The sequence below is a fragment of the Motacilla alba genome, chromosome 1 (genome assembly GCF_015832195.1).
Source record: "Motacilla alba alba isolate MOTALB_02 chromosome 1, Motacilla_alba_V1.0_pri, whole genome shotgun sequence".
Classification (NCBI taxonomy): Eukaryota; Metazoa; Chordata; class Aves; order Passeriformes; family Motacillidae; genus Motacilla; species Motacilla alba.
Window position 1 is genome coordinate 31,312,645 of NC_052016.1, and position 23,108 is coordinate 31,335,752.

The 23,108-nt window shown below is 41.0% G+C and overlaps 1 protein-coding gene across 47 annotated transcripts in view; it reads right to left on the bottom strand.

Moving 5' to 3' along the window:
- Positions 1-642: 642 nt before the first annotated feature.
- The window catches only part of ZBTB20 (zinc finger and BTB domain containing 20), a 478,730-nt gene continuing 456,264 nt past the window's right edge, over positions 643-23,108 (bottom strand). For all 47 annotated transcript variants that reach the window (XM_038149265.1, XM_038149587.1, XM_038148821.1 and 44 more), the window contains 2 exons: positions 7,041-8,651; positions 643-1,934 (listed from right to left, as the gene is read on the bottom strand). In XM_038149265.1, the coding sequence (XP_038005193.1) occupies positions 1,516-1,934; positions 7,041-8,631 (2,010 nt within the window). In that variant the 5' untranslated portion in view covers positions 8,632-8,651 and the 3' untranslated portion in view covers positions 643-1,515. The remainder of the gene's footprint in view (positions 1,935-7,040; positions 8,652-23,108) is intronic.

Sequence of the window (23,108 nt, forward strand, 5' to 3'; positions counted from 1 at the left end):
ATTCCATTAGAAAACAGAGAGAATAATACTAGAAAAGAAAATTAAGAAAACATTCTTCCTCTTTTTTAAAATAAAAATCAAGATCATCTCCCCTCCCCCCCTCTATCTGGAAGCAGGTTAGCTAACCTTAACAGTCTCAATTTAAAATAAAATATATATTTTAATATATATTCATATATATAATAAAAGAGAAGATATTAGTGGCAGTGTATGCAAAACAAAAAAGAAAACAAAGAAAAATTACTTTTAACCATCTCACTTTTTTTTGTTTTTTTTTACACAAATACTGTTGTAAATATATTAAAAAAATCAGCATTCTTTCTGGTAAACGTCACTTTTGCCCCTCTATAAAATTTTGAATTAAAAAAGTCCCAACAACTCTTTTCTTTTTTAAATTATTATTCCCCTCCCTCCCACCCTCTATTCCTCTTTCTTCCACAAGAATAAATCCTGATGCAACTTTTTTTTTTTGCAAAGATTGTGGGAACTAACCCTTCTCTTGTACCTAGATCCATAGGTTGCAACCTCTGATATCTTTGATTTTCCTCTGTGTTTCTCTTTGCCTTCTGTGAAAGTCCCTCTTGATTGTGCTGAGGCCCTGTGCTCAGCGAAGACACTGAATAAATTACAAAAAAGCCACCGTTGCTCGTTGTCTGAATCTTCTTGGTTTCTGCTATAAAGTGGTGGTGGTACAAGAAAAGCAGCGGGGAGGGTGCGCCAGACAGCGAGGGATGGAGCAGAATCCAGGTGAGGAACCTCTGATTCTTTCACCTCACCCTACAGGGACTCCACACTATCCAAGCCACACTGCCTCGCATTCCCCTCAGCCCTTTTTGTGTGTTTGTGGATGAGTGTGTGTGTGAGAAAGCAGACACGTGGCGGAAACCAGCAGGGCCTTGTTTCCTCTGGTTGCTGCTCAACCAGAAGCAAAATATTCCACAGTTCTAACTGGATACTGTGAAGTCCAAAAGCGGTCAGCAATGTGAATCATGTCCATTGAAACACTGCAAGCGGTGTACTTATAACGACAGTAGGCCTTGTAGATTTGTAATATATTTTGTTTTGTTTCTTTATTTGTAGTGCTCTTCACAAGTGAGAAAAAAAGATTTTTTTTATTATTTTTGTCTGTTTTTTAAAATTTTTTTTGGTTTTTTTTTTTGTGGTTTTTTTTTGTTGTTGTTGTTTGCTTTTTGTAGTAAAGAAGGGTTGTATTTAGAGGCCAGTAGCTAGAGATCCAACCAGTGGAGCTCATGAAGCACTACCTGGCCTTAAGGCCACCATCCGAGGGAGGCTGGGAAAATTATTATTCACCCAGCCTCCGGAAATGTAATGTACCAGCAGGCAAAAACCAGTTCTTCATGTAGTACAAAAAACAACAAAATGAAATGAACCCAAAAAAGGAGGAAAATAAAGATAAAAATGAAACAAAAATAATTTCGTAAATTCTAGTGCCATAGCTTTTTTTGTTGTTTCTATTTTTGTTGTTCATAACAAAGAGAGAGAGAGAGATTCTACTTATCCATCTGACACATGCATCCTCATGTGGTCGTTGAAATGCTCAATTTGGTCAAACTTAGCTGGACAGACAGAGCAGACGTACGTGGTCCCCTCCGTGCAGGCCACCACACCGGCGGGGACAGCCCTCGCGCCGGTGCCGGCGGCTCCAGGCGTGCCGTTGGTGGCACTGTGCAGAGCCACATGCCTCTCTAGCAGGGTCTTGTGGGAGAACTTCTTCTTGCAGATGTAGCACTCGTAGGACTTCTCTCCCCGGTGGAGACGCATGTGCACATTAAGGGAGCTCTTCTGGGTGAAGCGCTTGTTGCAGATACTGCACTGGTAGGCTCTCACACCAGTGTGTGTCACCATGTGTTTGATTAGGTAATCCTTTAAAGAGAAGGAGCGCCAACAGATGCTGCATTGGTGTGGTTTCTCACCTGCCCATTACCAATGAGAGAGAGATAGAAAGACAAACAGACAAAAAAAATCATAAAATTAAATCAGTTCGGTAGAACTCTTTGCAATAAACTAAGGGTAAGTCTCATGGGGGTCTTTGGAGAGATGCTCTGGCTAACAAAGAGTAAGTCTGTTAATCAGTGTGTTTTAACACGCAACATTTTTTGCAACCAGAGGTTTCAAAATGCGTTACAAAAGGGGGCTGTAGGAATTCCCTATCCACATACAGTAAAAAGGAGCTCAGGTGATTTATTCAAGTTCACACAGTAGGTAGACACTGACAAAGACAGGACTAGAGTTAAAAGGTCGTGGCATCTGCACAGAGTTTCAATGGCATGGCCTCTCCTGTCTGTGCTCCTGTCATGTTCATTTCTAGACAGGAAGGTCTCAGCCATGCTACTTCATCTTCCAGTGCTTCTGTTTCCCTACCGGCATGCAACAAAAACAGGGACAAATCAGTGATTACCAGACAGCTGACCTGGGCCAGACTCATTTTGGTCAAATTGCTTTCAATTTCTCAGGAGGAAAGAGACAGAGATTGTCAGAGGAATCCAACACTTTATAAGAGGTTAACATTTGTTGCTCCCTGTTCTGGTCAAATATCATAGCTGAAGCATGTACAAGGAGTACTGGAAAAGGGAACCTCAGGACACAGAATTGCCTAGACCAGCCAGCAGCATGCAAAGGGCAACCTAACAGATAAACTTTCAGTGTAAGACACAGGAAACTTGAATGTTTTGACTGCCAGTTAAATCAAACACCTTATGAGGTAAACTAGGGAGATAAAACATGTATGTAATCTTCCACATTGCCTTGTGTTCCCAAGACTTGTAAAACTTATTAAAAAGTAAAATCGTAAAACTCGTGTACTTGAACTCTGATCATGTTCAGATAGAGCAGTGACTACAAGGATTAACTGGGAAAAATACTTAGCTGAGCACATATACTGTTTTTTTCAGACTACTCTTAAATCCTCCTCATGCTCAGAGTTCCGAAAGGTCTCATGTTTCATGGTATCAAGCAATGTTTTCATGTTACGCTGCTGCACTGGTAATGTAGCCAATAACCAACACCCTGAATGCCCCATCAAAAGCTACTTTTAAATTTGCTTTCTGAATCGCAGTATATTTCATATGTGGAATTCATCATCTCCAAAGCTGTCAGGGATAGAGATGCTACTATAGCTCTGTAAGAATCAAAGTGATCCTCTGTTTCACTGATTGAGAAATTTATTTTCCTGTGGTTATTCTGCAATTTCTCATATTTTCTTTTTTTTTTTTTTTCCTCCACAGACATCCTCCTTCCTTCTTTTTACAGTCTGTTTTGAACTGTTTTAAATCCTGAAGAGTCAATCATCAGAGACCAAGACATGCCTGTGGTAATATATAATTCACTCATTGTATAGTGAGATTACCATATGCTACTTACACTCAATTTTAAGAGAAGATAATTAAAATGGATTAGATGTGAAAGACCTACTTTTTTATCTCCCTCAAGTCTCTGTTTCTTTTTATTTCATGGTTTGCATGTATGATGGTGACATCCATGAATGAAATCCACTTGCTGCTCTTCCTTGCACTCGTGAGGAGTTTGTCCCTACTTGGTGAAAGACATTTGCTCAAAACACTACGTCCTTGCTTTCCTGACGGCTTTGCCACACACAGTACTGTGCTGTGAGCAGACAAGCCAATATGCACAACACGTGATGGGGAAAATGATAGTGTGTCAGTTAGAATAACGTCTGATTAACTTACAAGAGGCTGATTGTATTTACAAGAGCTCATTTTTGCCTTGGGCAATATATGTCCCAGAGTTTGTAGTAAGTTGGTCTCCTCCACTCTAGACCCTGTTAAGATTGTGCTATAAAAACACCTTAATTTTTGCCTGCTTATGTTTCTAAGATACACTGGGTTGTGGCTTTTTATTCTCAGCTTCAAAGCCTTCCTGGAATTTCTCCTCTCCAGAGAATTGCAAAACTTCAGTTTTTCTTTTTTGTATGCAAATTTTTGTGCTTCCTAAGTGAGCACTGTATATTCTTTAGTCCTGTGATTCTTCCTTTTCAAGTCAGAGAAAATTCTGCTCAGTGAATTAAAATTTTGCTTCTTTATTTTGTATTTGGCTGGTATTAGACTGCAATATGGGATGATTAGAATAATAGAATCAGAGCATATCCTGCATTGAAAGGGGGAAGAAGTAACGTCAGCGCCTGGTAATGGTTCCCTTTTCTAGCCCCTGTGGTCCTGGTGATGTAGGCTCTGTGGCTCTCTGAACCCTAACCATAATGGATACTTGGTGCTGACACTGAGGTCATGGAATAATAGAATCCTGAGTTGGAAGGGACTCTCAAGGATCATCAAATTCCACCTCCTGGTCCTGCACAGCACTGCTCCAAGAATCACACCATGATCCTGAGACCATTGTCCAAGAGCTTCTCAAACTCTGCCAGGTTTGGTGCTGTGACCGCTACCCTGGGGAACCTGTTCTGGTGCCCAAAAATCCTAACCAAAGGGTGAAGAACCTTTTTTCTAATATCTAATCTAAACCTATCCTGAGACAGGTTCATGCCACAGCACAGCCCTTGTGTCCTATCCCTGGACAAGAGAGAAGAGGTCGGTTCCTGCCCCTGCACTTCCCCTCATTAGAAAGCTGTAGGTCACAATGAGGTTTCCCCTCAATCTCCTCCAGGCTGAACAAGCCAAGTGACCTCAGCCACTTCTCAAATGACTTGTCCTCATCCCATCACCATCCTATTACCAGATTAGAAACGTATGGAGGCAGCAAAGTTGGTGCTCTGCTGTGATCCCCTTGGCATGTCTTTTTCAGCCTTTAATCCAGTATTAATCACAGTGTGATATGTGGGAAAGGTAGTGGTGCCTTATAAAGTGCAGACACTGCATACACTCTGGCACTGCATTTCCACAATATTGTGAAATATATTAAATTGAGTCTACACAGAACATGGAAAAATAGCAATATCTAATATGTTTGCACCCATGTGAAAGAAGAAAAGGATGTCGGTTTCTGTTGCATGGAAAGCTATTCAGAGTGTAGTTTTTGGAAGCATAAAAACATACATAGATATAAAGGCTTTTAAGTTACTGAATTCAGGTTTATGATTCGACTCTTCCATGACTTCTCTTGTGAGCCCTCCAAACAGAAAGATTAATTCAAACATTTGCATCTCCCAAACCTCTCATTTTTTTCTGTGGATCTTCTTCAGGGCCACTTTGCCTAGCTTCTTTCAACAGGCCAAAGGAAAAGTCACCCTGACATTGGGAATAGGTGTCTCCCCTCTATTTTTGAAATGATCCTGTCCAGCACTAGATAGGGTAGCAGACAGACTTTCTCTGGGGCTGCACACATAATGATTATTTTCAGGAGGTTTTTTTGAAGCCTAGCTCTCTGTGGGTAAAGGTGAAACTATTCTCCCAGGAGCCAGTTAGCTCCTAAATGAATTTTGAAATTATTTATCTACCCAAATCTTTCTTTGCCACCACAGTTCATTTTTAGGGCATTCTCAGACCCACAAAAATAAAATATTAATTCATGATTCAAGATGCCTATCAATTTCCTCGGTTGGTATTACTTGTAGTAGCTAAGAATGTTTTAGATCAGGTTTCCCAGTATTATTCTTTATCTGACTGAAAAACCAAGTGCAGTGGTAGGGGAAATAAAATACCTAATCTCAGTGAAGTTATTTGTAACAGTCTTTTTAGCTTTTAGAACAAGGATGCAAGCAGATATATTTGACTGTGTTCTGAAGGGGATATTTTTCTGAATACCAACACTATCTATGTAGCATTTTAGTTTCTCATCCACAACAGAGAGATGGAGAACATAAACAGACACAAAGGTAATCTTGGGATTCAGGACTCTTGATCCTTGGAATTAGACATGTTGTACCAGCCGTGAGAAGTTGATCTTTTTGTATATGTACATGTACATGTCTGCTGTAGATGTCTAGAGGAGTTTTTCATTTAAGTGATAAATACAAGTAAATTGAAGTTAAAAGTTTACATATACACATGGAATTGAAATCTATTGCATCCAACAGAGAGGCATGTTGGGCAGTGTTTCCAGGTTCTCCTCCATGTGACACAAACCCAGCATTTTTTTTAAGATCTGATGTTAACAAGCCACTGCTTGGTAAAATTAAATATTTACTCTCCAACAGCAGGAAGAGCTGAGGGCTAAAGCAAGCAAAGCACTCCTGAACCCAAGACAATTCCTCCATGTAAAATACATATCCTTGCTTTGAAGTCTCATAACTTGGCAAAGCTAGAAAAGGCAGTTTTGGCTCAGTGGCAAATATGGTTACCTATGTTATCTCAACATAAACCATGTACCAAAGCAGCTGCAGTTTTAAACAGAAAGATGCTAATATTGTGTTCCATTGGGCTCCACATATATTCTTTAAATATCTTCTCGTTGAACCCTGTGTTTCTGTACTCACAGCTAGTGACGCCTCTGACTTACCAAGAGACAAGGGATTACAGCAATTGGCCTCAGTGAAATACAGAAAGACTTTCTGACAATACCCCAGATTTAATTTCTTATAGTAGTATGTGAGATCTAGAAAATCTGTGGCAGTGTGTGTAACATCCAGGCCTGGACCTACTGCTGCAGCTCCACCAGTAATGAATTTACCCTAATCTCACCACTATTTGAGCTTAATCCTCCCAATATCTGTAAAACCTACAGGGGGATGCCCTTTCTTAGTAGATATATTTTTTCTTATGACCTATTAGTTTCCTCTCTTCCATTTAACGTTGCCTGGTCAGCTTGCAGGGTACAATGAATGCTGACTATTTCTTTGGATGGATGCAAGACACATTTTACTCCAAGAGAAACGAACTTGTTTGTGCACCATGCACAGTTAGGCCCCAAATACAGGGATCTGTATTTTTCTGCAGGGACTCAACTTACAGTGCAGTAAGGCCAGGAAGTGTTCAGTGACACCAGCTCCCTGGATAAGCCCTCCCTTCTGTTTATCCTGGGGGCTGGCAGGCTGGCAAACAAAATCTAAGTCCATGGGTGTGAAGGGCTTTCTGTGGCTCCCCATGCAAGCCAAAGGGAAGCACTCTTACCTGTGTGTACAAACATGTGCTTGACGTAGTTCTGTTTGGCGGTGAAAGTCTTGTTACAGAGAGTGCACTCGTAAGGCTTTTTTTCGCCTTGCCCACCCGCTGTGCTGTGGCCTGCAGATGGGGCCAAGGGCTGTGGGGCTGGCAGCTGGGCAGTAAAGGTTGACAGGCCAGGCTGGGACACCGTCACAAACTGTGTCTGTTGGCCAGCTAAAGGCTGGGGCAGGCTGAAGAGAAAAGGCTTAGGGCCACTGCCAGCAGACTGCGTGGTAAAAAGGGCAGGCAGGTAGGTGTTGCCAGCCGTGCCAATGACCTGAGTGTTGCTGGTCAGAGTCAGTGGCATCCTCAGATTGCTGGTGAGGGTTTCTGTCTGGCGTAAGTAGATCTGTGTGGTTGGCAATGGTTGGGCAACAGATGTGTTGACAGAAGGCTGCAAAGCCCCCTTTTCGGTGCTGTTATTGACTGTGAGCACTTTGCTGTCCATTTCAACGTCATTGCTTCTCTCTGGTGAGGAAGAGTTGGCATCTACATGTTGTTGCTGCTGCTGCTGTGGCTGAGTGCCATCAGCAGGGACATCATTTTGATCTGCTGGAGTAGGTTCTTGCTGCCCATCCCGGCCCAGACCAGCCATAAACTGCTGCTCCATGGAATCAGGCTCAGTGCCAATGGAGGAACTGACACCCGAGTCAAAACTCTCCCCTTTGGGCTCGCTCTCAGTGCCTTCTGCTTGGTCAGTGTCCTCAGTGCATTCCTCAGATTCATTGCGCTCAAGGATCTGCACCCTCTGTTGGCCGTAGTAGTCATAGTCATCCTCCATCTCCTGTTTAATATGGATATTGCCCATCAGGGTTTGAATTCGGACAGGGCGGGGCTGCTTCCGGCAGTGTGTGGTCTCTGGAGTGGTGGAGAGGTACCGCTCCATCTGCTGCGACCGTTCATGGATCCGGGTAATCCAGCTGGGGTCTTCTATGTGATGGTCCCTGGGGAGTCCCAGGGCTGTCTCATGGTGGCTGACCACGGCTCCACTGTAAAAGGAGCGCTCCCCACTGCCATTTTGCATGGAACAGGCATAGAGGGCTGAATAGATCCTGTCCACACTGTGCTGTGAATGGCTCTGCAGGTAGCCAGACTCTGTGTCAGTGCTCTGCCCCGAGGTGCCTGATTCAGGTGTTCCCCTGGGTGTCTCTTGGCCAGAATCCTGAATCACTGGGTAGACATCTCCCACATTTTGTGAGACAATCCTTGTGCACTCATCAATCACAGTCTTGATCTGCAGGATACTGGCAGCTGTGAGGATTTGGAGGGCCTCTGACTGGGAGACCCGCAGCACCCCACTGTACATGAAGTCAATGAGCTTTTGCACAGACTGGACCGACACCACTGAGGGGATCTCGATGTCACTGTAGCCCAGCAGCAGCTTGTCCTGGAAGAAGGGGCTGCCAGCTGCCAGCACGCAGCGGTGGGCACGCAGCATGCTCCCGTGGATGCGGACCGTCACGTCACAGAAGTGGCCACGGTTGCGCTGCTCGTTGAGGGTCTCGAGCACAGAATTGCTGAAGTTGTGAAGGTTGATGCTATGAATGCGCTCTGTCATCCCCTTGCAACTGATGTTACCTGGAGCAAAGCAGGTGACAAAGGCAAACAAAAAAAAAGAACAGAATGAGTCTTGTCCTCTGCAGGGCCACAGTGAGAGCGCTGGCAAAGATAACTTCCCACTGTGTAAACAAAACTAATAGCACTGGAAAAACCACACACAAAAGCATTGGTAAGAACACATAATTTTTTTTTTTTTTTTAATTAAGGCTACAAGTAAACTTCCCTACTCATTTCCAGAAGCTCAAGTCCTGAATCTTTGGACAAAACCAAATGAAGACAGGTGTGGCTGGACCTGAATTCCAATCACAGTCCTGAGTCTTGGACTTCCTATCAGTTTATCTGGCTTTAAAAAGCTTAGAGCCAGCCAACTGCAAACACTGAACACATGGATTAAAGCTGGATTTTAAGCTCTGGATTAGATTTATGCCAGAAGACATAAGAATCTGTAATGACCCTAAGTTGTTAATACAAAGAGTATATATGAAAATGTGATTTCAATCTAGATTGGTATTTTAAGGAATTTAGATCATACTTGTATCAAAAAAACTGGCAGTGACTTTGTAAAATCCAAATCTGGTTCAAGATTTAGGCTGTAAATGTTCCTAAAATCCCACGCAGAGTTTTGTCTGGGGTTGTGGTTTAGAACATTTGCTACCCAGTAGTGACAAACAGTTCTCTGAAAGAATCCAAAGCAATAAGTTAACATGAGCTGTCCCCTTCATTTTTAGCATATCCCAAGTTCTGACTTGCATCAGACCATCATCATATAAAAACAAATGTTCTCTTGCTGTTATTTACTTGACAGAAACTGGAAAATTATAGACATTTACTCCAAGGAAGATTTTGTCTGAGTTTGGCTGAATAATCTAAATAGAGAACAGTTTAGAAAAGCATCCAACCAATTTGGATACAGAGCTAACATAATCTTCAAAATTTACAATTGACTTAAAAAGAAATTTCTCAATCTCCCAATCCACTGTTCCTTATCTTCATCTTGCTTGCTTTGGTTTCAATGCTTTCCCATTTCCTTTCCTGTTCTTTACCAAATTTTCATCTATTTGGATTTTGACAGGCAGAAACTATGGTTTCACCTTTTAATTATAAAGAATCAATTGTCCCTTGAACGGTAAACAAATAAAACACTATTTTAAGTGTTTTAAGCATTTAATGCATTCTTTTTAGCATTTGTAGTACATGTGGCACCTTGGTTTCTAGAAAATTACACAAAGTAATGCTAAATCACCACTAGTATTACAGGCAGTTTGTCTTGCATATTCCCACCAAAAATCCAGCCACTCTTGCCACAATAATTTGGTAATGTGTGAGCATCCAAAAATAGAAGCTGGTAAGTGTGAGTAAATTTAACTAGCTTACTGTCACTGTCTAACAAATGTAGAGAGAAAATAAATAGCACTAGAAGCAGTTGATAGGCATACACAGGCCTTTTAGCCAACATCTCTGCTCCACCCGAAGGAGTGCTTTACATCTCATCCACAGGCAGTTGAACACTACTCACTGCAATTTGCAGGCAAATGTGGCATTTTCTTACAATTTATTCACAACCAACATCTACTCTGCCTTTTTCTTACAATTTATTCACAACCAACATCTCAAGCACCCTCTCTTCTGGTGGTTCCAAGAGAAACCACCAGGGACACAAGTGGTTATCTCTGAAGTAGCTGACGATTAAAGGGAAGCACAAAGGTCAGGAACTGGAAATCACAAAGGGGCCAAGCTGTCTGAAAAAGTCCCATGTTAACAGATGTAAACCAACCTGTACCAGAAGGTTACTAATTTCTATGTGTGATTAGCATGCTGAGGGGATGCTCACACAGAAGAAACAAGGAGGAAATCACTAACACCATGATGGAGGTTGTGAAATACATCTGTCTTGTTCAAGTTATAGATGGATAATGAGATGATTGGCTCTCGCAATTAAAAGATAACTATTGTGTGAATATTGAGAAAAGCTTTAGTGATGGATAGTTATGTTATTGTAGTTTCGATGTCCTCTGTTCTCCCTACAGTTCCCTTTCCCCCCCTGTATTGTGACCATCAGACAGCCGGGGTTGTCTAGGACACATAAAAAGAAGGCGTGCACATGCGTCCCTTACATGGGGCAGTTGGGAATGGCAAAGCTTGGTGCTTAGGGGGTGCAGCACGGCAACACCTGATCTCCAGTCAAGTTACAAGAAAGCAGTCTCCACTGATAAATGGCAAAGAAGAGCTGACTGACAGACTTTGGAGGGGCCAGGGCTGGCTGATGCAACCCCCAGGGGTATAAAAGACTGAGCATCCATCTGGAAGATGAAAGGGCTGCATGGTATCCATGAGGGCAATTCCCAGCACTGCAGCTTTCTCCTTATGTAGTCCTTTGTTGTATTTTTGTCAAGGTTTCATAAACCTTTTTAAATTTTCAAAGTGAGCAGTTGTTTCTCACACTTAGGACAACTCCTTTCCAGAAAGGTATGACATGCATCATGAGACTGAATGACTTCCTGGGAATGTGAATTCTGCCATTTACCCACACATCATGGACAGAAAGGAGGAAGGGCGAGGTTCATCTGTAAGTTTCAACAGTGCTTCTCAGGTCCTGGCTATGGGAATCAAGAGTTGTGTAGCCACAGTGTATTTGGTCCTGTCATAGTTTAGCATGGGAGGAATTTAGGGAAATCCTTAGCAAACTTAATGAAAACAGGCAGTTGAAATTGATCCTGGATACAAAAGCATTTGTAAGAGTGATGTGAATAGCTCTTCTATGGGAACTGATCTAGGATGCTCCTTGTGGTGTAGGAGCTGGTCTGAAAACCAACTGAACCACTTCATAAATGGCATTATTTTTTACTGCTGTTAGAGTTTGCCTTAAAAAGATCCTCTCATTGTTGGAACATCTACCACTTCTTCAACTGAGAAGCAACTGAAATTTACTCCTTGAGGATAAAAGAAGAAGGGTGGTTGGAAGAGATACACAATAAATGGTAAAAAAAAGCTAATACAGATTTTGAGGATGACTTTTCTAGGCCACCTTCCTTGACATTCAACACTGTAAACCATATCTATCCAAAGTTCAGGCAAACAAATAATTTGCATAAGTGTCAGAACCACTGCTACATAAGCCACATCAGTATAAAGAGCAGTTTTAACAAATTCCAGGGATTGGTCTGTAGCAAAACCTGCTATCCAAGGCAGATCCTTTCCCTCTTTGCACGAAGCTGGGTCCAGATCCAAGTTTTGTGGTTGATCCCTACTTCATGCTGTTCTAAGCTAAAAGTTCAAAGGTGATGTTGCCCACAAAACATGGACTCGCCGATGGAGGTTTGATTCTAAGTAAATGCCACATTCTGACAAAGACTCCTAGAGCCTTGGACAAGCCAGAAGGTGTGTCAGCTCCTCACAAGGCCCAGCTGCACACACACACACACAGTCTCTCTCACCTACTCATCACTGTACAGAATGCCCAGCTCAGGAAAAAGACTCCTGTCTAGGGCTCTCCTCAGGCCTGCCACTCTTTTAAACTCGAGACAGTGGGAAACCTTCTGTGAAATTCAAGTGGTCTTTGTTAAGTACTCCCTTTTTTTTTTGTCCAGTAAACATGACGTAGAGATCCCAATGGACTTATTCTGAGAAACTCCTTTAAAATGGTTTTGTCCCCTTTCTGTGAAATAAGTTCTGATTGGAGGGGTATTCACAAACCATATAGGAAAGAATGGGTGTGAAAATGCTAAGGCCATTCTTACCCAGATGGGCAATGAATAGGCATTTGCCAGTTAAAAAAAAAAAAAAAAAAAAAAGGCAGGAGAAAAAGAAAGGAAAAAAGCCCAGACAACTGCACAGATTATGCACATTTGAAATCCTCCTGGGATACAATTTGAAGCTGGCATGGTATAAAGGTGAAACATATTACTGTGCAACTTTGAAAAAAGCTTTATTTGCCCGTATGCAAATGTACCGATTAAACTGTCAGGCTATTCACAGAAACATGCATGGAATTCATCCTCAACTAGTAAGAAGGAGCGCAAGGTGGATGGGAAAGGAAAAAACTTTTGTTGTGTAATACATGACTGAATGCTTAGATTAGTGTTTCCCTGAATTTCATCCACCCCTCCTGCTGACTTTTATGCTATGGGCTTTCAAAATAAAGTAGGTTTTACCATGACAATAACAATGACAAGCTCTCCAAGTACAGTACCAAAGGGGAAGGCAATGGCAGAAGGAAACAGCAGGCAGTGGACTCCTGGAAGATGCTATAGAAAACTGGAAGTGCAGCGGTGAGGTACATGAAGCATGGCTTGAGGCAGTTTTCTATTTGCCAGAGTTACCATACACAGACCTACATGAAGCTAGAAAGTAATGGCTCGGTGAAAAAAACGGTGATTTTTTTTTTGTTTGTTTGTAAAAACCATAAAAAATTACCCCCAGAAAACACATGAGGTAGTAGAACCAAAAAGATAAACAGAATATTGAACACTGCAGGGCATACACAAATGGCTACATTGTACATTTGAAAATGTGTTTTGCAAGGTTTTTTTTCTGTACAGCCACTAGATGTCCTTTTCTGCAAAGCCAATTGCTGAAAGTCTTAATGCTCATAACTGAAGGATATCAGAGAATTTGATTTTCTCTAGTGTCTTCAAAATCATGGTATCTCAAAGCTCATTGCACAGTAATGACTACCATTTCTAGAAACACAGTGGTGATGAACCCATCACAGTTACTGCAACTCAGCAGTAGCTCAGCACCTCAGCACAGCATTCACCTGAAGCAAAACTGCCTAGGATGCTGGAATCCAACCTTTTTTGGAAACTTACTGTGTCCTCATTCACAGGAATGACTAGCAGAGTGAAACCCAAAGGCTGTATCTTGCTTTCATACTTACGGGGAATAGAGAATAATTGTTCTATATCCTTGAGAACTGGTGGGCTTGCTGAGACAGTTAGAGATTTAGTTTTTGCCTCAATCTTCCGCAGGAGGATATAGAGAATTGTCTGGCAAACATCTCACTGATGTACCACTTAGACAAGATCAATGAGCTTGGTATTTTCATAACCTTCCCAAGCCTTGCATTGAGAAGAATGCACACTTTGAGAGACCATGGAAAAGTTTGAGACATTGTATCTCATACAGAATATGGTCTCTTTATGTTTTTGTTATCAAAATGACAGGTGTTTCCCTAGTTGGGAGAACACCCTGGGCTAGGACAAAGATGTAGAAGTGAGGCCTGGTAGGTGGCCTTCCTACTTCTGAAACTGCTTTTCTGTGCATCAGTAATCCAGCCACTAGTTCCTGGGAGCACAACAAACCTAATAACCTCCTGCTGCTGGAGACAAGCAGTATCATCTAATCCTTACTCTCTTCCTCAACCATGTGCGGTTTTGGAAATCTTTAATCCTTGGTTTCCACGCCAACTGTTGGATGGCCTCCTGTTTGTATCAAATGGATGCATTATGCTCTTCAGGCAGTCACCTAGTTTACTATTTTTCCTCATGTGGGAATAATTTACTTGCACTATCTCTTCAGAAATTTGTCTACCATGTTTGCAAAAACAACACTGTGGATTTCCCCTCTCTCCCCAGACAGTCTATTATCTTTCTAGCCAGAGAGATTTGTTAGTATTTAAATTTGAAACTGATCACTCAACCCCTTCCCCTAACAGATAGGGAGAGCTACTGACCATTTTCCTCTTTACAGCACTCCCTTATATACTGGAAGGTGTCTCACTTTTCTTCTTTAGACCTGTCTTTTTTAGAAAATACAAACTCAGGTCTCCAAATCATCCTCATTGGTTATAGGTATTCTCCTCCTTCTTATCTTCTTCCACTTAAAATGTAGTCCAAACATAGATAAATTATTCTAGCTGAAGGAGGTGAATGAAGGAGTTGTCTATATATCATTGTCTATGATGCTCTTTAAAGACATTACAGAATAAATAACCCCAAGCAAACAAAGCCCTGTTATCAAAATAGATCTTCCGTAAGAAAGATGTATGTGAGTAAAGAATCCTTATGTTGGAATGAAGATCTCAACTCTTTCATAAACACAACAGTTCACTCAAAATACAGCATGTCCATCACAATGTGAAAGCTACTATAGCCCCACAATTCCTATAGGAAGTTCTCATTTCCATACATTAGTGTCTCATACTCCAAACTTTGCACCGCAACAACTGTGGGTGCTTTCTTCAGCCTCAATGACCTGATTTATCCCAGTTGATAAAGCTTTATTTTCTGTTGTTATCAAGTTAGTTACTATAAAACTGGATTAAAAGAGCAAAAAATTCCTATCTAGTATTTCCATACTTCACATTAGTCCTGTATCACCTTCCAACTCTCTGAGACCAATTAAGTGGAGAAGCATTTCTTCCACTCAAGGAAGTGACCAGAATTCAAATGTTGAAAACCTGGCAATGAGTGACTTCTCAGTGCATCTCAAAGATGGGCAGAGAGCAATTCAGCCACGCCTGCTCAGACTGATTCTTCTGAGAAGAACTGGCTTCATTCTAAACAGGGGCCTGCAAGAGGAAAAACTTGTATGGAGTTTCAGGAACACAGAAGAACATTTGTATCCTCAGCAGGAGATCTGACCAGGAGTAGCCCTTGCTTTCTGTTGCTTTAAAGGTTTGCTGGAGTTTTCACCCAATCATCTGCTTGAACATCTTGAAAATCAGTATCTCCTTCTATAATATCTATCCAAAACAAACACCAGATGACACTACACAAATTGCCCTAACCCTACCAGATTGTTGTTAGAATCAAAATATGTAGCAGTCTACATTTAACAGGAAGTACTGTATTTTTACCAGCACAACATCTATTAATGTGTCAGTAATACACTTTATGGAAGAAAAAATCACTGTGTTCTGAAAGCTGTCAAACTTCTCTAAATTTTGTAGCTAATAACTACATTTGTTTGAAAGACAGAAATGTGTGCGCACACAAACAGAACCTTATTCTCCAAGGAGAAAACACACCAAGGAGATGGCAAATAAGAGTTTGCTTAAACTTTATTTCAGGAGACTTTTTCTGTAGACTAGAAAATACTCAGGACATTTCCTATAGATGATTTATTTAGTTAATTGCTCTGTCCTTTTTAGCATTTACTGAATGATGAGATACCCATTTTACAGAAAACTGAAGACTAAACCATGGGTGTTCTGTACATAAACTGGCTTCTGTACCCAGTGGATATAAATCCCTAGTGTCAAGCACAAAAGCCTCTATTTCAGCCTCCAGGCCTGGGGGGGGGGGAGGGGGGGGACAGACAGAGGGTCACCTTCCTGTGCTTTGCCTGACACACCTCAAGAGGTGTCCATTGGCACTAATCCTGTTTGTTCTGAAAACCACAGGGGGCAATGTCTGTGCCTCAGTTTGCTCCACACCTAGACCAAGGACAGCATCATGTTGCCTGCCTCAAGGAATTGTAATCCATCACTGGATGAAGAATACCACAGAAATATCAAGAATTAATTCCAAAAGTTTCTTCAAATTTTATTCTCCAGGGCTACAAAAAACCTAGTTTTCTTATCCAAGTACTCTAGTGCCTTAATTCTTCCATTCCTCTTTATGGTCAGCATCCTACTTAAAACTGTAAAACACCAGGTAAAAACTGGCTCAAATTCATAGCCATGCAGTGACCAAAGCCAGTGTTACAGCACATTCAGCTATTTCTAAGTTAGGGAGGTATTACATTTTGAGCCAGGATATTCACTTCCTCACTTTTAATCCAATTTGTATATTTGCTATTTTAGAAATTCCAAAGACACTTGGAAGAGTACATAGGCAAAGCAACTTTTTATTCCCAGGCACGTATTTGGGGTCCAGTTAAATATACCTCCACACTAAACAGTGGCACACTTATACACACACTCTCATTATCTCAGTTCCTCTCTCACACCTTGTCTGCAGACTATCTACAGCCATGCCATTGTATCTCCATAGCACAGAAATGAACTGCATTGATGGGGGATACCTCTGTGGGTATCTACACCACCTCCAAGCAACATTTATAACATTACAGAAGAAGCCCTGGAGCTGTCATCACAGCTGCATTAACAGGGATTTCAACATGATGTTACCATATCACTTCAAGGGTGTTAATTCCTGTGCCCCAATCAGTTGTAATCTATTTATGCTAGTGAAATATAAGTTTGCCAAATAGCATTTTAATGCACTTCTTTAAAATGTAGAGGGAGAAAACCTCCCAACTGCCCTCTTAAAACAAGAAACAGAGAAAACAATGTCTCCACATGATGGCACCATTTCCTAGGAAGAAAAATGATGCTGTGCTCATACCTTCTTCAGTAGGGAACATTTTCATGTTCTACATGAAATCTGTTTCAACTACACTCTCTTGTTCCCAGAGAGCTCATGCATGATCCTGCCAAGCCCCAGCATGGTCCAACTGGTTTAACTGGCTATAAGTGTGAAACATTTTGGCTCTTTAAAATAGGTGCATCTATTGCTTGTTTTCCTTCCTAGTGCCAGGTCCTGTTACTTGGAGTGCATGTTTCACTGGAGGACCCACAGCAAGAGAGTCACTGAGCAGGGAAAAAGGGAAGATGGGCCAGAAATGCTGGTGTGAGCACTCGCTTCTCAAAAAAAGATTAGGGGGATGCTTCTTGGGAAAAAAAATTCTTTGGAAAATGTAGATAAACAAGATGATTTGTTTTGCTATTCTATGGTCCTGATTAAAAGATGACTCTAGTCCTTAAGAATACCTCCACCTGCTTTACAGGCTTTTGTTTAAATCCTAACAGTGTATTTCAGACTGAATCCCCATAAGGAAAGTGGATATGGATTGCTTTTGATTGTCTTGCTGTGGGAGACTGTATAAACTTTTATCCTCTCTCAGAAACCTTGTTTAGGGAGGAGAAGGGGCTGGGGTTGGAAGTAGGAGCTGTGTCTGCAGATGAAATGAATTAAAAGGCTAATAGGTGCAAATATATTAAAACATGTCTCCAAAAGAGACACCTGCTATTTCATGAACTCCTTCATGTTTGCCCAACAGTGTTAGGTATTCCCCCAGGCAGAATGACAAGGAGAAAAAGCTTATCAACCTGAGTGTGGTTAAATACAGTAAGCCTGAGAGCTTGTGGGCTTTAGTTAAAAGGAAAATATAGATTAAAACCTCCTAAGGTAATTACTTGTTTAGAAGGTTTCCATTCAAGCTAGAATCCTGTACAGGGAGTGTTTCTAGCAGTCTGTTAGAGAGAAGGGGCAGTTATGGTTGAATTTTGTGGGAGAGCCTGTGGAAGAGCACTGCTTATTTCCTCCATGATACACTGAAAGGCATTTCTCTGGAAAGAGATTTTGTTCTGGTCACAGAACTATGGTTGATGGGAGAAACAAGGGATGGATGAAAAATTGTAAATGCCAGTCCTCAGGGCTGAGAAAAGATTCTTATCTCATCCAGTGTCTCTGTCTCAGCCCTGAGTAGAGGAAAGCTATCACATGAAAATGCTAGATCTTATTTGGTTATTTTTTCCATTTGTCTTTTTTATGTACTAGTGAAAGGGTAATTGTAACTAGTACAACTGGGTGCTTTTCACCTAGTACAACTGGGTGAATATTTCAACTTGGAAATATCACAAGACACATATTCATAATGTTTTGGACTGTGGTTTCTTTATTTTGAATTTATGGGATGAGTGGTCAGACCTGCTTATAATACAGATTTAAATATCAGTGGGAAACAGAACATACTCATGTCTTACAATACTGAAGGCCACAGGAAATGTTTCTGTCTTCAGTGAGACCTCTGCAATCTCTGGGACTAGACCTATTTCCAAAACCACCTACTTAGCTTTGATAGGAATAGAAATGTATGGCAGAACACTTTAATCAATCAAGGCAATAAGCAACATTCCTGGATGGCTTGATACCATCAAATGGAACTCTAGTATTAAATGTACATTGTCAGTTCCAATGCTTCCCCCCACTTCCTGGGGAAAGGCCCTGGAATTACATGTGTATGCAAGCATTCAGACACCAACAGGTGATACTAATGCAGTGCATGGGAGTTACTTCTCAGGTCTGCCTTAGGCACATTCTACCCTCTACTCATCCAAAACCACTAGAGACAGCATCTGGGAGTTTTACTTTTGAATACAGGGAATATGTCGTGTTTTGAAAGGTAACACAGGATCAAAGCACTAGGTATTCATGTAAAAATTGACATGGTTGCCCAAAGAGGCATGAAACTATGAGAAGTCCCTTTCTATGTTTTTATTTCCTGTATCATACCCCTTTTCACACAAAAATTGCTACTTTGTGGATTTCTTCCTCTATCTGTGTAACATCAATAAATTACATGCTATCACTCCTGTAATCTAGTTATAAAGAGCCTTTCAAGATTTTTAATAGATGCACAATATTGCTACACTTACATTTTCACTGGTTAAGAATGTAAAAATAGCTGCTGTGAGATAACTCTCAATTTACACTACTTCCCTCTCGTGGGCTTTCAAAGAAGCATTTCACCAGGTGTCACAGATGGATACAGAGTACATACTGCACATCCCAGCTGGGCAGAGATCCTTTCAGTGTTTAACTCAACAAAGCTGGGATGAGTAGGAGTTCTAGGATTTGTTTATCTCTTTTTCATAGGTGCAGTTAATTCCTCAAGGAGGTATTTGTGCTGACAGATTCGTCAATTCTCATCGTACTCCATTTCCTGAGTGGTAGATATAGAAGACTGGATGTCATGTTATTTTAGCCTCGTGAATGACTCCATGGACAATGAAAACAGCCACAGAAAATATAAATGGGTGGCACAATGGCATCCCCTCTAGAAACAACAGCACTTGGTGTTCCTCAGGAATTCAAATGCACAGCACCAGCCAGAACATGCTGCTGTGGTCTCCATGTACCGATGCCAGGCAAACAGCCTGATGCAAATGAAGTTCAGTGACATTCTGATGGCTTTCAACTGACTCTCACCCATGGAGTAGATCAAACACCACATTTCTTGTGAACATGATTTTACTCTGCAACACCTCCAAGCACTCTTTATAAACATAAGTAGGTGGTATGAAACAATCCCATGGTTTTATGTTTCAGGTTCTCTCCCACTACCATGCTAAGGCTTCAGTTCAAAAAAAGGTTCAAATGAAAAAGCTCCCTTTGTTCAGTCGTTCAGTGGAGAACAGTGCAAGAATTGTTTTGGTTTTCTCTAATTTGAATACTGGTTTGGCCATACCTTGTTCTAAAGTTACTGAAGAGGATCATAGCACAAAGATTACATGGCTACTCTACCACAGGTAAACAAAGGAGGAGAAGGTGACTATGGAAGCTTAGAGGAAAAGAGCAAAAAGCTCCAATGCTAAACAGATCGTAGTGGTGAAAAGGAGCAGGAGATGATCAAGCATATTTTTACACCTGTAACTTTGGAGTTGTGTAGCTGCAACAAACCAGGCCACTACAACACCAGCCAATGGTTCTCAGTGCATGGAAGGTGTCTCCCTACAGCACACAAGGGACTAACTGTGAGAGATGCAAGCACTGAGCTGCACAGCATTTTAACAACCCACAGTTGGACAAAAGGAGATGGAGATGCAGCTGCTTTAGTTTCCTTCAAGCAAGAGTCACCTGTCAAACACTGAAGTATTCCTCAGAAGACCATATTAGGGAAATGGCACATTTGGTTAAGTCTTCTCACCCAACTAAGATAGAGGAGATGACAGCAGTAGCATGTACAGTTAAGACACGAAATAACAATGATTGGCATGATTAAGTTTGACATGCTTCAAGCAGATCTCAGAGTGACAGTTTTGGTATGTACAACTTCAAGAAGAACTATTGGAAGGAAAAAAAGAAGAGGAAGTTAGTCAGAAAGGAAAAGATAAGGAAGTAAAATCCCTAAGAAAAGCAGGGAGGTGGCCTTAATAACACTTTAATAGAGTTCATATGCATATCCAAGGACAACAAAAGAAAAATGAGGAAGTAGAAAATGCTACAATGGTTAAATAACAAGGTATAAGAGTTCATTAAAGCTCAAAATTTATTCTTCCAAACATGGAAATCATGCCCAAGTGACATTAATAGAACTGAGCATAAACTGTAGTAGACTAGATGTAAAATAAAGATTAGCTAGGGTGAGGAGGAAATTTAAAAAAAAAAACCCTCACTAAAAGCATAAAGAGAAATACTGTAATAAAACATTATTTAAACATATCAGAGTAAGTCAACAGAACAATGACTGGTATCTATGAAGTGTAGCAGACTGTGGATTGAGAGATCAGGTAGGCAAGTAGCAGTGTCAGTGTGTTAACAAGACTATTGTCTATGAAAGCAGTAAAGGTAAGCAAGGACATTACAGAAACTCTACTGCGGAATTGACATTATTGGTTCATTTTCAGGATGGAGTACGATGGAAGAAGGTAAGCCAGCTCAAGGGGAGAAGAGGAAAGCACTACTCTGGAGACATACAAAAAAAAACCCCAAACTGAACCAAATACAAACCCCACACACAAAACCACACAAACAAAATCCCAAATGTTACAAAAAGTACTAGAACATCTTGATACATCGAACAGTGATATATACTTGTACATATCCATCAGTCCCTCACTTCACGTGTGAAGCAGCTGATATACATACAGAAGAAGGATTTACTGAAGACTATGAACATAAAGAACAGTAATTGAAATCTTGGAGGGAGCTGACTCTGAACACACAACAAAGTAAACTCAGAAGCAGACAGCAGACATCTTAATGGACAGTTAGAGTGTGTCTCTCACTGGCTATAGCATGACTTACAAAGAGGAACACTACAGAATTACCAACTCAGTCACCTCAAGAATGGAAGCTATGGAACTGTAACGAGCAGTAAATCTTATCCTTCTACCTGGTACTTAGAAAGGATAGATACACTGTAGAAATATCTTCAAGATGTCCCCTGAAATCATGGGAGTTAGGAGCATGCATGGCAGCTTTAAACCAAAGCCAAGACTATGCATGTTATCACTGACAGTTCTTTAAATGGAGAGCAGCAAGAAATGCACTGAACACCACAACCTAACACCAACACAGTATTACAGGGGCATAAAACAACAGAACCAACATTTAGGATAATTAGACAGATTTTCAAAGGCATCTGTGTGTTACAAATATAAGTGATTCATGCATCAGTGAAAGTTGGGCTCCACAGTTGCTTCTGAAAACATACTCACTGACTTTGTAACTGAAGTACCATATGCCATTAGTCATTTCTCAAGAGACAAAAAGCCCAAGAGACCAACCTGACAAAACTCACTTAGTGCACTGATTAGAATATACAGACCAGTTCCCACCACTAGCACATTTTTCACTGCCAGTTCTTCAATGTATTATGATGGCTTTTTCAAGAGGCAGGGTGAACTCAGCTTATAGCTTTGCATAGCTGTACTTGTACCTACTTTTGTCTCTACACAATTCAAGCAACACATATCTGCTTCTATGAAAACACAAGTTATTACTGATACTTCTTTGATAATTTTACAAACAAAAATACAAGTGCACAGGACATAGAAATCACTTACAACTACTAAAAAGAGAAGCAGTTACCCAACAAAACTTCAAATGTTCTGCAAGATGAAAGTATAATTAAGTGTTGTAACATCAGTATTTGAGAACTATGGATATCCTTGCTTTCAGTTTAGCTTTCTACAGAAAATATTATCATTATTATTATATCATCTAAAATAGATATCTAAACATACATAATTTCTTAGGTCACCAAAAACAACCTAAAAATATTCGGCATTAGCTAAGACATGCCATACATAGATTAGCAAAAATACAGCTGAAATGATTATTGACATACTGCCTGACTCTCTAAACAAGGAAGCTGGTAGAATCAGGGGGCCTCTTGTCTTCACTGAGAGTGAAGACTATTTGAAAGCTCCAGAGCAGCTCCTAGGGAATCACAGCCACAAATTTCCAGGGATAGGGGGAAGACCATCAGGGCATGTAACCATTCCCTTCCTGCCACAGAACCTCGAAGAGAAACACAGGGAACCTAAAAGGTAAAGATGAGGCCAAATCACCTTCAGATCTACCCAGCCTCTACACTAGCCCCAGGCAAATCAAACTGGCAGATTCGTGGGAAAGGAATGGTGGGTCCCTCTAGCTGCTCAAGAAAACAAAACCCCAGAGTTTCCATATTGACTCTCAATGCACTGTGGAGTTCAGGAATCTTGTGAGGTTCCCATTCTGTCTTTACCTGTCATGCTGGAAGGCTAAGAAGCTACAAAAACCAGTACTTAGAAGGAAAAAAAGCAAATACTCTGCTTCAAAGTTCCCATCCTGTGAAAGCTGAAAAATGCTGGAATTGGACCAAGTCAGCCATGGTACTTGAGCACGTAGGGGCAAAGAGTTCAGATGTGGTCTATCACTGACACTGTTTATAAAGTGCATTCTATTTAATGCAGAAAAACACCCCTGTCCCTTGCTAAAACATAACTTTAGAAAGTCCTCCCTTATTTCGACAACCTGCCAATGA